This window comes from Malaclemys terrapin, chromosome 7 (assembly GCF_027887155.1).
Source record: "Malaclemys terrapin pileata isolate rMalTer1 chromosome 7, rMalTer1.hap1, whole genome shotgun sequence".
In the NCBI taxonomy this organism is placed as follows: domain Eukaryota; kingdom Metazoa; phylum Chordata; order Testudines; family Emydidae; genus Malaclemys; species Malaclemys terrapin.
This window is the reverse complement of record NC_071511.1, coordinates 36796646-36811204: the sequence shown is the minus strand read 5'-3', so window position 1 is coordinate 36811204 and position 14559 is coordinate 36796646. Positions and strand designations below refer to the sequence as shown.

At 40.2% G+C, this 14559-nt stretch overlaps 1 protein-coding gene across 10 annotated transcripts in view; it reads right to left on the bottom strand.

Moving 5' to 3' along the window:
* Positions 1 to 14559, bottom strand: part of IQSEC1 (IQ motif and Sec7 domain ArfGEF 1) — a 685614-nt gene that overhangs the window by 112711 nt on the left and 558344 nt on the right. For 2 of the 10 annotated variants that reach the window (XM_054034032.1, XM_054034033.1), the window contains exon 1: positions 2044 to 2437. The exons of the other annotated variants lie outside the window; for them this stretch is intronic. In XM_054034032.1, the coding sequence (XP_053890007.1) occupies positions 2044 to 2108 (65 nt within the window). In that variant the 5' untranslated portion in view covers positions 2109 to 2437. Of the gene's footprint in view, positions 1 to 2043; positions 2438 to 14559 lie in introns of those variants that run through there. 10 annotated transcript variants of the gene reach the window in all.

Here is a 14559-nt window from a genome sequence, read left to right as displayed (position 1 = left end):
TGTGTTTATAAAAAGAGTATTACCCTATAAGCACAGACATAATTAAATAGGACTATAGTAAACAAAGTGCTCTGCAATTCCTCATATAACACATATCAGATAGAGCAATCAGGCTTTCCTGAAAGGAAGAGTATCAACACATGCACATGGAGAAGGAAGAATAAGACTGCAACGATGACCTAGGGGCAAAATGTAGCTCTGCAGGGACAGGCATTCTGCCATTAATGAAACACATTATGCATTATATTTTGTAATCTGCTGCCCAGTTGGAATGTCGTTTAGTCAAATATTATTAAGTGTACACAACTGTGGCAAAGTGCCACATTTCCATCGATGAAGTGTATCATTTTTTTCAAAGCAACACACGAGTTTCCAAATTTCCATGTAAAGAAGCTTTCCTATTCAACCAATTACTTTCTCAAGTAGTATAATAGGAGTCAGACTCATTACATTTCTGTTTAGAAGCTACAGTAAATTTTATTTTAATTTTTTCCCTCATGAGTCCATTTTCGCTCTTCTATTGAAAATATATCTCCCTCTGTATCCATATAAAGCCACATTGTATCTAGTCATTTTTTAGAATTGTTTATACTACTTTTTTTAAAAAGTTTACCAGTTTAAGATGTTAGATACATTTGCCTAATTGAGCTTTAAAAATTCAACAATCATATTGCTTGTTGGATTACATTTTTTAAATGGACAAGAGATTATTTTGAATAGGGCCTTTTACATATGAGAAAGCAATTGTTTTTCCTTGGCTATTTTACCCGTGCATACCAATGCACATTTTAAAGATAGTCAATTGTGCAAACTGGTATGTAGGCAAATATAGCCAATGGTTAACATCACAGGTTTCAGCATTCTTCTCATTTAGGTAAATGAGATACAATACTGTCACTATTCTGTTTTTCCTAAATTAGTTGCTTATCACACATGTAATATTAAGGCTTTCGAATAAAAACGGATTATTATTTTGCTTGGAGCAAAGATTATAGATCGCAATTTATCCTAGGAAACATCATTAACTTCTGCACATTTACACTAAATACATTGACAACAACATTAACTCTGGTTTCCCTGGAGGATTTCTGACAACTACAAAGAACAGTACATAAAACAGCTTTGAAGTAGAGCTTGTGGTTAACTTGATATTAGTCACATGCTTTCTTGGAATACATCATAGACTGAATAAAAAAAGGTGTGTGTGTGTAAAATACTGCACATACCTGGGGCAAATCACATCCTACTATCAGCACTCTTTATAAGAGGAAGGATAAAAACAGCAGTGTCATCTGTCACTAATTAGCTGCAATAAGTTTAAAAGTTAACTTTTGATCCCATATTCAAATGGCTATGCTATTAGTTTGGGCCTATGTCTATAAAAGGGAGATGGCATTGCAATTGCATTTCCCCCCAAAACCTAAGTATGTGTGCTATGAAATCCAACTATAAGAGCTCCAGAAAAACACAGAGTCCTCTACTGCAAAGCTACAGTTGGCTGCAATTAGCCAGATTACATTACACAGTACCATGTCTTTAGCTGTATGCAAAGAAAATCCTTAAATGCACATATGGTTCAGAGAAGAGGTACACCATTATACACGGTGGGCTTTAGAAAGTACTTTCGAAAATGTGGGGCTTTTTTGGTAAGCGTATAATGTGTGTGGTGTAAGGAAACGATTTTACCACACCAACAGCGTGTGCCACACTGATGGAAATTCCAGGCGAAAGTGGGTGGTGGTGGTTGTTTTTCACAATTAAAGCTTCACGAAAAAAGGAGTCAGCGAAAGCTAGAAGTTCCGAAGACAAAACCCTTTGTGCCACAGGATCCGTGCTGTATTTGCAGCCACACATTTCGGTGAGCTAAGCAGACACACACACACAACCTGTATTTGCAGCTAGACAAGAGAGATGCTCTCCGCTCCTTAGCGCGCTGCCTGGCACTGACACACGGGGAAAGCGAGAAGCAATCTGCAAGCAGAGAGCCTGCTTTACAAGCCACACCGCTTCCCAACGTCTCAAACACACCCGGCAATGGCTTACCAGCTGTCAAGTTCCAGCTCCAGCAGGGACTGAGTCCTCTCCGAGTTACAGTGCAAGCACCACATGGCTGGAGAGAAGTAGCGAGGGGGGGTGTCCAGGCGGCTAGCATAGCCTCCCGCGGGCTCGCCTCAGTTCCCCTTTCCAGGCCAGCACAGTGACACGTGGGCACCCCGCCCCCAGTAACAGGGGCACCCCCGCCCCCTAGTCCCCTCTCTGAGTGAGGCTGCTAGCAGCGGGTCCGAAAAGGCACGAGCCGGTCCACCCTTCCCGGCTCCAGTCCTAGCAGCGCGAGGCAGGGACTACAAATGCCTGCACGGGGAGGGGTGCATTGATCTGATTAAGCGGAGATTGGCTGCCAGAGAGAAGGGGAAGGAGGCGGCGGCGGCGGCCCCCGCCCCAGGAAAGAGCAGGGACTGGAGTCAAGCGAGCTCTGGGCATTGCAGGAATGTGACGGGGGGAGGAGGAGGAAGAGGCAGGAGTAGCCTCCTCCCCATCCCCTTCCTCATGTGGTGGGGACGGGAGAGCAGAGGCTCTATTAATCGTTGCATTCAGGCTGGGAGAGGCAGGCTTCATTGCTATTCAGCAGCTGGATGACTCTGGGTGGCCGCTCCTTCCCCTGGCTCGCGCTCTGCTCTGGTGACAACAAACGTTGTTGTTGGCTTGCAACCCACTTGGCGCGGCTTTAAAGGCAGCGTCTCCCAGACCCCCTCAAACCCACACATCCCCGCTGCCTGGGAGCAGGCAGGTGTCTGTTAGCATCTCTCTCCTTCTGCCGGAGTGGAGCGCCTCTCATAATTGTTTCCAAACTTAATTAAAACTAGAGCATTAAGATAAGCTCAGATCGCCATTAATTACAAATCAGATACTCCACATACATTCCGTTGGGTCAGGTTCAGATTGGCTTTTAGTAGTGATTAGTTCCCAGAAGAGATGCACGCAGGGGAACTACTGCAAAACAGGGGATTCTAGCAAAATGCCAAATTTCTGCTGGGCCTTATTCTCATTTCACAATGTTTTTACATCAGTGTTACTCCGTTGACTTCTAAAGAATTAGTCCCTGTTTACAGTGGAATAAGTGAGGTCACAATTAAGCCCCATAACAGTGGGAGTTTAGGTAGTGTGCACAAGGAATGCAAGATCAGGCCCTTATAGATTAAAAAACTCACTCATTTAGAGTAAGAATTCCCGGTTTGGGGTTAATTTTAAAGCAGATTTTAAAATATTAACCTTAAAGGATTTGCAAGCTGAGTTTTGATGAGATATTTATAATTTCACTCATAATTTGTTGATATCTGCCTCATTCACCCAGTGACAGCTTGACAGCCTTGATAAGCTTTAGTTTTCCTTGCCCACCTTTTTAACTACTTAAAAATCTCTCTATCAATTATCTTTTAAAGTATTTTGAATCTTTCTTTTAAAGCAGTGAATGCAAACACAGGCAGTTTATCAGAGAATAGATTCCCTGTGACAAAGAGGAAGGGCATGTTTGCATTTCTTTTTTGGAGCTTTTAACCAACTACATTTAAGCTTCCATGAAATGGTCCATGTGCACAGTAACCAGAAATAGCAAGGCTAAAAATATTTTTAAATACACCAGAATAAGAAGGGGGGGGGGGGAGAGATACAGCTGCTTTCTTACAACGTAACTCAAAGCAGTGAGCTACATTGCAAAATACTGGGGACACAAAAATTCCACTTATTTTCCACATATTAATTCAAAGCATATGATCATGGAATTATGAGCCATTTTGTCAGTACTCTGGATCCTGTCATACAAAACAACAAAGTCCAATTTCCCTTCTAATACTCTGGATATTAGTGCAATATATATTCATGGGAACATTAATTCAAATGTTGATTATGTTCTATACAGCATGTGTATTCCACTAATATGTGATGACTTCTTGATTGAAAAAACACCTAAACTATTCTTTACTATTGTATAGTGTAATGAAGGGAAGGAAGAAAATGCATTTCTAGACCAATGAAGAAACCAGCACACAGTAACTATACAAAAAAGGAAGGGGCATATTAAGGTCTGCTGATGCATGAATGAATAATGAAAATAGTGTTTTAGAGCCCTATTCTCCTTTCTGCTCTACTGAATGCTGATCTGGAAGGAGTGCAGACTCTGTAGCATCATATCTCCAGGCAACCCTTCCTCCAAACCCATGGATTCTTTTGTGGTATAGCTAATGCTGATGATAGAGGTGAGAAACCTTATTCCCGTTTTACAGATGGATAAACTGAGACATGGAGAAGTTAACGGATTAGTCCAAGGTGACGAAGGGAGTCATTGGTGATTTGGGACTAGCATCCAGGATTCCTGACTCCCAGTCCCCTGCACTTGTCAACATTCCACCCCTCGCTCCACAACAAAGCCATTTTTCTATGAACGAGGTCGTTACCTTCTATCTTGAAAATAATTATGCCACTTTTTTCTTTAAGAACTTTAAAAACACGCCTGTATGCTGAGAATTTTGACATGGTTGACTCTATACCTAATGTATACAAAGCCCCTTAAACTATAGTCAGGGCCGGCTCTAGCTTTTTTGCCGCCCCAGGCAAAAAAGCCTTCCCCCCCAGCCCAGCACGGCAGGGGAGGGCGCCGAGCCCGGCCCTCCCCGACGGGCCGGAACGCCAGGGGGAGGGCAGCGAGCCCGGCCAGGGCTCCGCTCTCCCCGGCGGCCAGAGCTCCGGGGGAGGGCGGCGAGACCACTGCGGCTCCGCTCTCCCCAGCGGCTGGAGCTGGAGCGCCGCGCCGCCCCCCTCCACGTGCCGCCCCAAGCACAAGCTTGGTGGGCTGGTGCCTGGAGCCAGCCCTAACTATAGTTTAGCTACGAGGCTGAATGTTTTCATGACAGAACATAGTGAGTGATGCTAATGGCTGCTATTCAAATATGGATCATGTAAGTTCTCAGTGCTATCAGAGCTCTTATGAGCTAGCCTCATAAGTTTAAGATCAGTCCTGATTGCACCATCAGAAGCTGAACAAAATGAAGCATTAGAGAACATATTACAATCTTTCTAGAACATACTCTATGTAAATCAAAGTTTATCCAGACCAGTTTTTTCACCTAATGCAGCAGATGCATTTGAAGTATGAGATTCTTAACAGGTATCTGTAAACAAATTTACACTGCAATAATTAAAACTAATATTTAAAAATAGCAAATCTGAATTCAGGCCATTATGCTATGACTCATAAATAGAAGCAATCACATCTCCCAAAGTTTTGCAGAACTCTCCCTTTTTAGAGGGGTAGCCGTGTTAGTCTGTATCACCAAAAACAAGGAGGAGTCCTTGTGGCACCTTAGAGACTAACAAATGTATTTGCGCATAAGCTTTCATGGGCTAGAGCCCATTTCATCAGATGCATGAAGTGAAAAATACAGGAACAGGTATAAATACATGAAAGGATGGGGGTTGCTTTACCAAGTGTGAGGTCAGTCTAATGAGATAAATCAATTAACAGCAAGATACCAAAGGAGGAAAAATAACTTTTGAAGTGGTAAGAGAGTGGCCCATTATAGACAGTTGACAAGAACGTGAGAGTAATAGTAGGGAGAAATTAGTATTGGGGAAATTAAGTTTAGGTTTTGTAATGACCCAACCACTTCCATTCTTTATTCAGGCCTAATAAGCCCACGAAAGCTTATGCCCAAATAAATTTGTTAGTCTCTAAGGTTCCACAAGGACTCCTCATTGTTCTCCCTCTTCAATATTTTTATTTATTTTAAGAGCCCATCTTATCGTGTGTGTGTGTGTGTGCGCGCGCGCGCGCACGCAGGTACAAAAATTCGGACATTAAAACTTAATTACATAATTTCTTCTCCCACCAGTATATTTTTTACCCTTCACTATAATAATGATCATGCAATATAACAATTCTGTATCATACTCCAGCTATGTTTTTCAAGCCTGGCTCCCCAGATTCCCAGGAAAGAGATGAACCTTATAGTGTATTTGGAACATCAACAGTCTGAGCTCTGAAGGTCCAAAGGGGGAAGTCAGTTTCAGAGTCTATGACCCCTATTAGAGATCACCCTACCAGCTGCCCTCTCCTATTTAAACTGGAGCATGAGCTTTTTGCTGATCACAACTGTAGCAGTATAGCATGGGGAGAGAGGCAGTCACTCAGGTAGGCAAGTTTCAAATAATTTGTGGCTTTATAGGTTTAGAAAAAAAAAAATCACAGCACCTTAAACTCCACTCTGAAACTATCAGGCAAATGGTGTAGCCTGCAAGTACAATGAAGTTATAGTGCATTGAAATAACTGTAATGTGCATATAGTTAGGGTGACCAGATAGCAAGTGTAAAAAATCGGGACAGGGGGTGGGGAGTAATAGGTGCCTATATAAGAAAAAGCCCCCAAAATCAGGACTGTCCCTAAAAGGTTGGGACATCTGGTCACCCTACATACAGTTAAGGTTCTGTACAAGAAAATAATGCTAATTATAAGTGTTTTGAGCTACCAGGAAAAGTGTTTCAAGAGAGTGTAAAATTGTTTTCCTCACCAAATCACTTTCATTTTGTCTAAATAAGCATTATGTCTGCATAAGATGACAAACTGTTAACCACGTCCTCTCTTTGTACACATTAAGTTGCCAGAGAACTGGAAGCTAATTTTACAAATGTAGGAAACATCTTACATTTTATCTTTTATTACAAAAGGTCTTATTCACAAATCATTTGCACAACCTTTATGCAGCAACAGAGCAATCTGAATGATGCCTTTTGAGAATGAATGCATGAAAATAAATCAAAAGAAAACACTGGCCAATCATTGTGGCTTTAGAAATCTTAGTTAGGGCGTTGTTAACCAATAAACTGAAATAATTGCTCAAATAAAGCAGGTGTAAAAAAAAATAATCCAGGGCACAACTGTTCCTTTAATTTATATGCATATCTTGTTTTCTCCCATAACATTTTTACAGTAGATAAGGCATGACCGGTTTGAGCAGGTACAGCATTCCTTATACTTATAAGGGGGAATACCAGTAGAGCCGATAATATCTCTCCTCCTGGTAAAAGATCAAAGGAAACTTTAACTACACTCATTTTAGATATTGGCAGCTGGTACATATTTTTGCATTGTATTTTGGTGGGGGGAAAATTAATGACCAAGAAAGGGTTAGGTAACATGAGCAGAATTGGTTGAAAAGTATTTGACAGAACTGTTTTCCATTGGAAAATACAGTTTCACCAAAATCAAAACTTTTTGCAGGAACATGTTGATTTCAATGAAATTTTTGATGGGAAAAAGAAAAAATGAATAATTTTAACTTTCTCATTTCATTTAGACAGTGATGGTTTTGTTTTGATAAGGTAGAAAGTTTAGTTTGTACTTTATAAGAAGTCAAAATTGAACTGAATTATAATAAATTTAATAGGATGTAATATTTAATATTTTACTATATTATAATGTAGAAATTTTGACTTTTGATCTGATTTTTCTGATCTGATTAGGAATTAAAACAAATTATTAGGTATTAGAATTTCCCATGGGCTGGAAATTCCATTTTCCAAATAGCTGTAAGTCAGAATTTTGATCCCATCAATTTGCAAAATCCACCACGTCTGGTTCATTTTCTGAATATGGTACCGCATTACACATCAGCTTTGTTTTACAGGGGTAACTGTTTAGCACGTGCACAATACAGTGAGGCCCTGATTCATGTAAGCACTTAAGTATAAGCTTAACCAGACTTCAGTGAGATTTAAGCCCGTATTAAGTGCTTACTGAAGAAGGGCGCTTTCCTGATTCGAGGCCTTAAGCCTCAAACTGGATCTTCCTTCTACAGATATGAACATGCCTGGTCAGAAACCCATTTACTTATAGAAAGAACCAGAAAGAATATAGTGGTGCCTTTCTGTTCCAAAAACTATCTGAATCAACCCCTCAGCTCCTTCCCTTCCCCAATCTAAAGAACCACAAAATGTCAATTCTGCTGCATTGATCATTCTGCTATAAGTACCTGTAAATTCACTTTGGGTTTTAAAATTTTAATTCCTACCCCTGAAATACAAAGTAGGGATTAAACATCAAAATCCTCCATGTATTCAAGATAGAATTCCTCTCATAAATTTCCATAAGGAGAAATTAAACAAACCAAATTCTGCCTGTGCCATACAGAGGGCTGTGTGTGTGTGTGTGTATGAGCGCCAGGAGAACCTAATGCTGGTTTGTTTGTTTGTTTTTTTTGGCCATACCGCACCCACTTTTGGCCAAACCAGGTCCCAAATTACTGGTAGCAGCTCTCAGTCAGGCAACCCCTAAGGTTGTGATTTTCCACAGAGGTGGAAACTTGACTGATTTAGGGCACAGTGCTTTTTAGGAGCATAGTTATATACACACTGTTAACACAACTATATTTATTCCTTTTCATATGCATAAACTGTGCAGATCTCTAGCCAGAAACTGTCCCTAAAAAGTAAATAAATTACACAGCTGATAGAAGTTAAACTTAATTTTTAGGTTCATTTTCCTTAAGGTTCTGATGCATTATAAGTTTTAAATAGAGCATATGTTTACTAAATGGCCTTATATAAAGAGGAAAATACAAATAGAAAAAAGTGGGGGAATACCCCTTAAGTAACATCACAATATATTCCAAACTCTCTGCTACACTTTACTCATTGGTGGTACTTGTGCTCCATGGTTCACTTAGAAATGTCTGTGGGTTCATTTCAAGCATAGTCCATAACAAGAGGGTAGGCGTTGCATGGATAGGCATTTTACTACACCAGATTCTGCTGGCAGGTTCATGAGCATTGCTGACTTCCTCTGAATTAAAAAAAAAAAAAAATCACTTTCCCCTTTACTTACCTTCCAAGTTCAAGCCTCTATGTTTTCCCTGTAAAAGCTAATAGCCTTACAGCTGCCTTAAACAACACTGTTCTATCTATTGTAATTTCATCAGCTCTTATGGTAGCACAAAGACATCAGGATGCAGCTATCCTCAAGCATCAAAGAAAGTAGCAGCAAGAAAATCACTTGCATGACCATGCCTTAAGAGCAGAATCAAGCCTTTAACCCCTCTGCTTCAGTTTCCCACTGTCACCAGATCAGTCCAGTACTAAAGGGAGTAAACAAACTTGATGCAAACACACTGATTGGTCTAATGCAGCATTTACTAACAATGTTCAGTGCTCTATCACTCTACATTTTTCACGTAAGTGTGACCAATTAACATATAAACAATGCTCCATTTTTGTTAGTTAGCATGTCTGATACTAACTTGACAGAGAATGTTATTGTCAGCCAGGAAGGCAGAATAGACTAATCTTAAAATGGACCCTATTTTGTTTCTGCTGTAGAAGTATAATTAAACCCTCATGTAAAGCACAACACTGAAATTTTGGTTTATCCAACAATTTGCATAAATCACTGTAATTTAATGTGTTAATAGCTAAGATATCAGGATTTATAAACCCCCAGAGTGCCACAAATGCAATTTGTAATTAGAAGCGCACAGCAATTTATACATGTCATCTAAATCTACACTAATTATTACCCTTGTTAAGAGTAATTCCAAACTTAATCACATTCAATACAGTGTTATTCACTGAGATCTAAAAGCTTGAAATGGGTATTTATTTTGGTTTTGCTTGGATAGACCAAGGGGGTTACCCAAAAGACAATATAACCATACCAGGGGAGTTCTTTCCATAAGAGTTAAAATACTACCTGGTTACACCCTAGGAAAAAAATGCATAAGACAGTTAAAAGGCCCATTATTCCTTCCACAGAGCAGCTTTTGAGAATATCTTAGTTCATTTCCAATACATTTTGTGTCATAAATAAGATTTGCTAGTCTATAAGGAAAAAACAAGTAAGGCATAGTCATTGTACCCACTTGCATATGGGTCAGATATTCTCAAAGAGGGGAAGAGAATAAGGAGGAAGAATTCCCTGCCTTCTATCCCTCTCTCCACTATTTTTAGTGCTAAGGGAAATGAAATATTCCTTATTTAACTCTGGGCTTTTAGCAACATGAATGTATTACATATGGAATATTGTCTCCTAGAGACTATCTTTTGGTTGGCTTGGTTCTTCAACTGCAAGAGAATGATGTATAGTGGTGAGTTTTCACATAGGCTGGAGTCCCATGTGGATTCTCCAATATAGCAGGCCACTCTTTAAGCATTGATACATACATTGCTTACTGTACTTTTTGTCTCCCCAAAAGGAATTTCTAATCAGATGTCTTGAATATGTTCCTTCATTTCCTTTAGCTTTCTGCCTTGCCTATTTTTAAAAATCTGGACATAAATAAAATAAAATAAAATAAAATAAAATAAAAATCAGAGTTAAACAGCAGGTAGCTCCAACTTTGCTTCTGTTTTTAAATAATCTTGTGATGCTTTTTAACAAGTACAACTGGGAAATGCCTACTGGCAGCACGTGTACTGCCGTGAAATAGACATAACGGTGAATCCCCATAAAACAATTACAACAAAACTATGTTCTTCTAGGAATTGATCCAAAGCCTATTCAAGTCAATGGGAATCTTTCCGCTGACTTCAGTGGGTGGTAGATCAGGGTCTTAAAGTACTTTTCATTCATATATCTCAAAGCACTTTACAAAAGAAGAGATGTAGCATTAACTCCATTTGAAAGGTGGGGAAACTGAAGCCCAAGATCACGCTGCAGGTTAGTGGCAGAACCAAGAATAGAATCCAGAACTTCTGATCCCCCAGTGCATAAGCACCCCTTTGGCCAGATAGAGCATTGCGCAGAGTCTGTTTGGTTCGGCAGGGTGGTCAGTCCGCCTTTCTTGTCTGAATCTCTATAGTCCTACTCTGGAGGCAAGGACGTTAATTTCTGTCCCACTGGGTTGTATGGATTCCCCCTTATGTTTGGCGGGGGTCAGGAGGGCCTGGTCCTCAATTGGCTTGGAAACTCTTTTGGTTCTTAAGTCTCTGTAGATGGGTAGGTAGGGGAACCCAGGTCCACCCACTTCACTAGGCTCCAGCTCAAGGCCCTTAACCCAGGCAGGATCACTTCTCAGCAATACTCCTGCTGTACCGTGACTTCCTTCCTACCACCCTTGGCTTCTGCAGATTAAGGCTCTGGTCATCCCTTCTCTGGGGTGCTGTCACTCTTGGGCAGCTTCTCACCAGCTAGCTGGCAGGACCTTTTTTCTCTACCCTGCTTGCTCTTCTGGTAGCCACCTTGCTCGTCTGCTTCTCAGCTCTGTTATTCTCCCAGCTGCTGTGAGGCTGCCAATCATCGTTGGCTGGTAGTTCCTGCATTAACTCCTTGACTCCCGGCCAGTGTGGGGCCTATACACCCCATGACACTACTGAACTACAGTGCCTCCTATAACACAGGATATTTAACTTTTGGGGAGAGAAAAGAGGTGATGATCAGCCTCTGGCCTCAACAACGAGCCCTGCTGACCTTTTGAGAGCAGCAATAATGGGGTCTGAAAGAAAAGCCTCTCTATATGTGGAAGAAATTTGCGGAAAAGGGGTCCTAATTTTGGAGAAAGGAGTGGTCTTAACCAAAGGAAAAGTAAACATGTTTCTAGATGCACAGATGTGATTCAGACAACTCTACTGCTTGGGCTTGGATTTTATTTCCCTCCATCTGCAAGCCTGTAAGTATGTATGTAAGTAGCCATATGAAGTGGGCAAGGTGGTACTGAAAGAAGATTGTCAACACCACTGTGAGATAGATAAAACAGCTTTACAGATAGGAAAAGCAAGGCACAGAGTGCATACGGGACCTGCTTAAGGTCAAACAGTGAGACAGTATCAAGGCCAGAAATAAAGCCCACAAGTCCTGATTCAAAGTTCCCTACAGTGTAACACTCTATCACATTTTGTTCCTCCAAAATAAATGACCAGTCCTAGAAGCCCTCACTTATGCTAGCTGTTCTAATTTATGGTATTCATCCTATTGATGGATGCGCTCCCATGATTGAGGATTTGTTGTGTCAATAGGGGTTTTCAGCAACAGGCTCTGAAGCACTAACTTGAAGCACAGCTTCCACTCAGTGTATTATGTTCCTGTAATGCTCCTCTAAGTTCTAGATAATTAACACTTTTCTCGCTGTTTCTGATTTTAGGTTTGTCTCCTCTCCATGACTCACCTTTTCAAGTGCAGCTCATAAGGGGAATTTGAGCTCAGACACACTTTTGAAGTTCCATCCTAATCAGAGTTAATTGTTTACCATTAGAAAATAAACCTCTCTCTCACTGAAATACCAACTATACAGCATAAGGCAGGATATTTAACTTTTCCTAGGATACAGTTATGACAGACTGCAGAATGGGTCTGTCAATTTATGAATTCCATTTTGGTTTTGTGAATGTCAAGTTATATTTCAACATAACTTTCAGCATTCATTATTGTAGCTGAAAGTTGACACCTAGTGGAGAAACTATGTCTGGGAAGCTGTGACAGAGCAATCAATTTTGAATGGTTCTACCCCAGTGAAATAATGGGTTTGCTACTAACAAGGCCACTGATTTTGACTCTCTGCCCAGAAGCCCACGGGGGGAAGAAAACAAAAGGGAGAGGGTCTGACGACTGGAAATTATCCAACAGAAGCACATGTGCAGGAAAGGTATCAGAGATTGCTTTAAAAAGGTATGCTCTCTAAGCCAAATGTGACTGGGACACCTAGGTGCTATGGTAATAAAAACAATAAAAATAAAGTCATTTCATCACCAGAAATGGAAGACCCAGGTGGAAAGAATGGAAGGAGGAGGGACTTTGATTAAATCATAGGGGTGCTGAGGACATAGAGGGGGATCGCCTTCAGGAATTTGTTGTTTTCCATAGATTTGTAACTCTTTTGTTTTTAAAGAGTAAAGTGTATGTGTGTATAAGAAATTCCTTTGCTAAGCTTGTGTTTCCTTTCTTCAATACCATGTTGTTCCTGAAGGGTGTAACTAAGAAACCACAGCTCCCACAGCCAGGTGGATTCCAGGGAGAAAGTATCTCAGCAACTGGAGGGACTCAGGAGAGCTGAGTCTCTGGTTCTGGGGTCTAGGCAAGTGGACTATAGGATTCTAGTGCCCAAGAAGGCACTGGGGAGTGTGAGAGACCAGAGTTAGGAACAGGGACCAGTCACTACCCAGCAGGGGGCTTAGAGGCACATGGGACTCAGTGGTTGGATCCTGTCACAACAAACTGGTGTCCGTTCAAAGAGCGGGACTGGATCAGGTCATGACAATAATATCACCAAGTGAGATATTTATCTCAACGTCAAACATTTAATAGCAACCACTATTGATGTGGCAACCAATATGTGTACTGATGGCATAACAGAAAGGCCCGGCAACATATATCAAACATATTTTTGCCATTAAGGTAATGTCTCCAGCAAACAACGAGACTGTAATGGGTACTAAAAACTGTCTATAATTATTATTATTCATGACTTTTTCTGGAATTACTAAGTATAACTGCTGAACAGCTACAATGCATCCACTGAAAGAGGATGATATGGAATTATGTGCACTGTAGTCTGTTAAATAGTAAGCAGTACTTTCACTAAGTAAAATATCTCTACATTAGAACAAAAGAGGAGTGGGATGTTGAGCTGATTCATATGATCGGACTGGCTAACGTACAGGGTATTAATTCTCTTGAAATGCATTATATATACACACCAATTGAAACTGAATCACCTATAAAAAAAATCAATACACCTATAGTTTTTTTCATTTTCATCTGATGGCAGTAATAATGATCTCTCCACAAGGCATTTCCTTGGGATTTATGACAAACTTAGGTTAAAGCTCCTTGAATGTGCTTCATGCCATCAACTGCTCTTAAGTGCCTCTCAATTCCCCAGAGAAGTCCTGTGCCCCAGTTGTCACCTGTTTTATACTTCTTTTTAACTTTCTAAATTTAGTATGGTCCACACTTTTGACAATAAAATGTGTGCGTACATGCACATTGTGTGTTTTGCATGAACAATCCATGCTTGTGAGAAAGCACATGAATGCTTTTAGCAACGTAACTCTACAATCATCTAATTTTTCAGAATTTGGAATGGGATTTTTTGTGCGTTACATAAAAGATTATTCTTGATCACAAAAAAGATATTCAAATCGGACTCCGACAGCTTGTAAAATTCATTACTGATTGATTTATGAAAAAATGCACTGAATGTGGATATTTACATCCAATAAGAAGCTATTCCTTTATGCTAGCATTTTATGATCTGGCTCAGTAAATATAAATACACGTTATAATGAAGTGCCACATGCATATATTCACCATCTGTAAGTAAATATGGCACACTCCACTATAGTATATACTCCAGTATACATTCTGAATACAGAAATTCTTGTGATTAAAACCTATATTGCACTGGAATTCTTTTTTGCTGCAGCTACTGTTTATTCAATCATGTTACTACAATGCTGAGCACCACTGAAAGCCTATACATAAATAAAACCTCCACCCAAAGATAGAATATTAATTTAAACACATCATAAATCACTTTTTAGTCCTATTAAAACTAAGTCAATCATATATGGAGGGAATTATG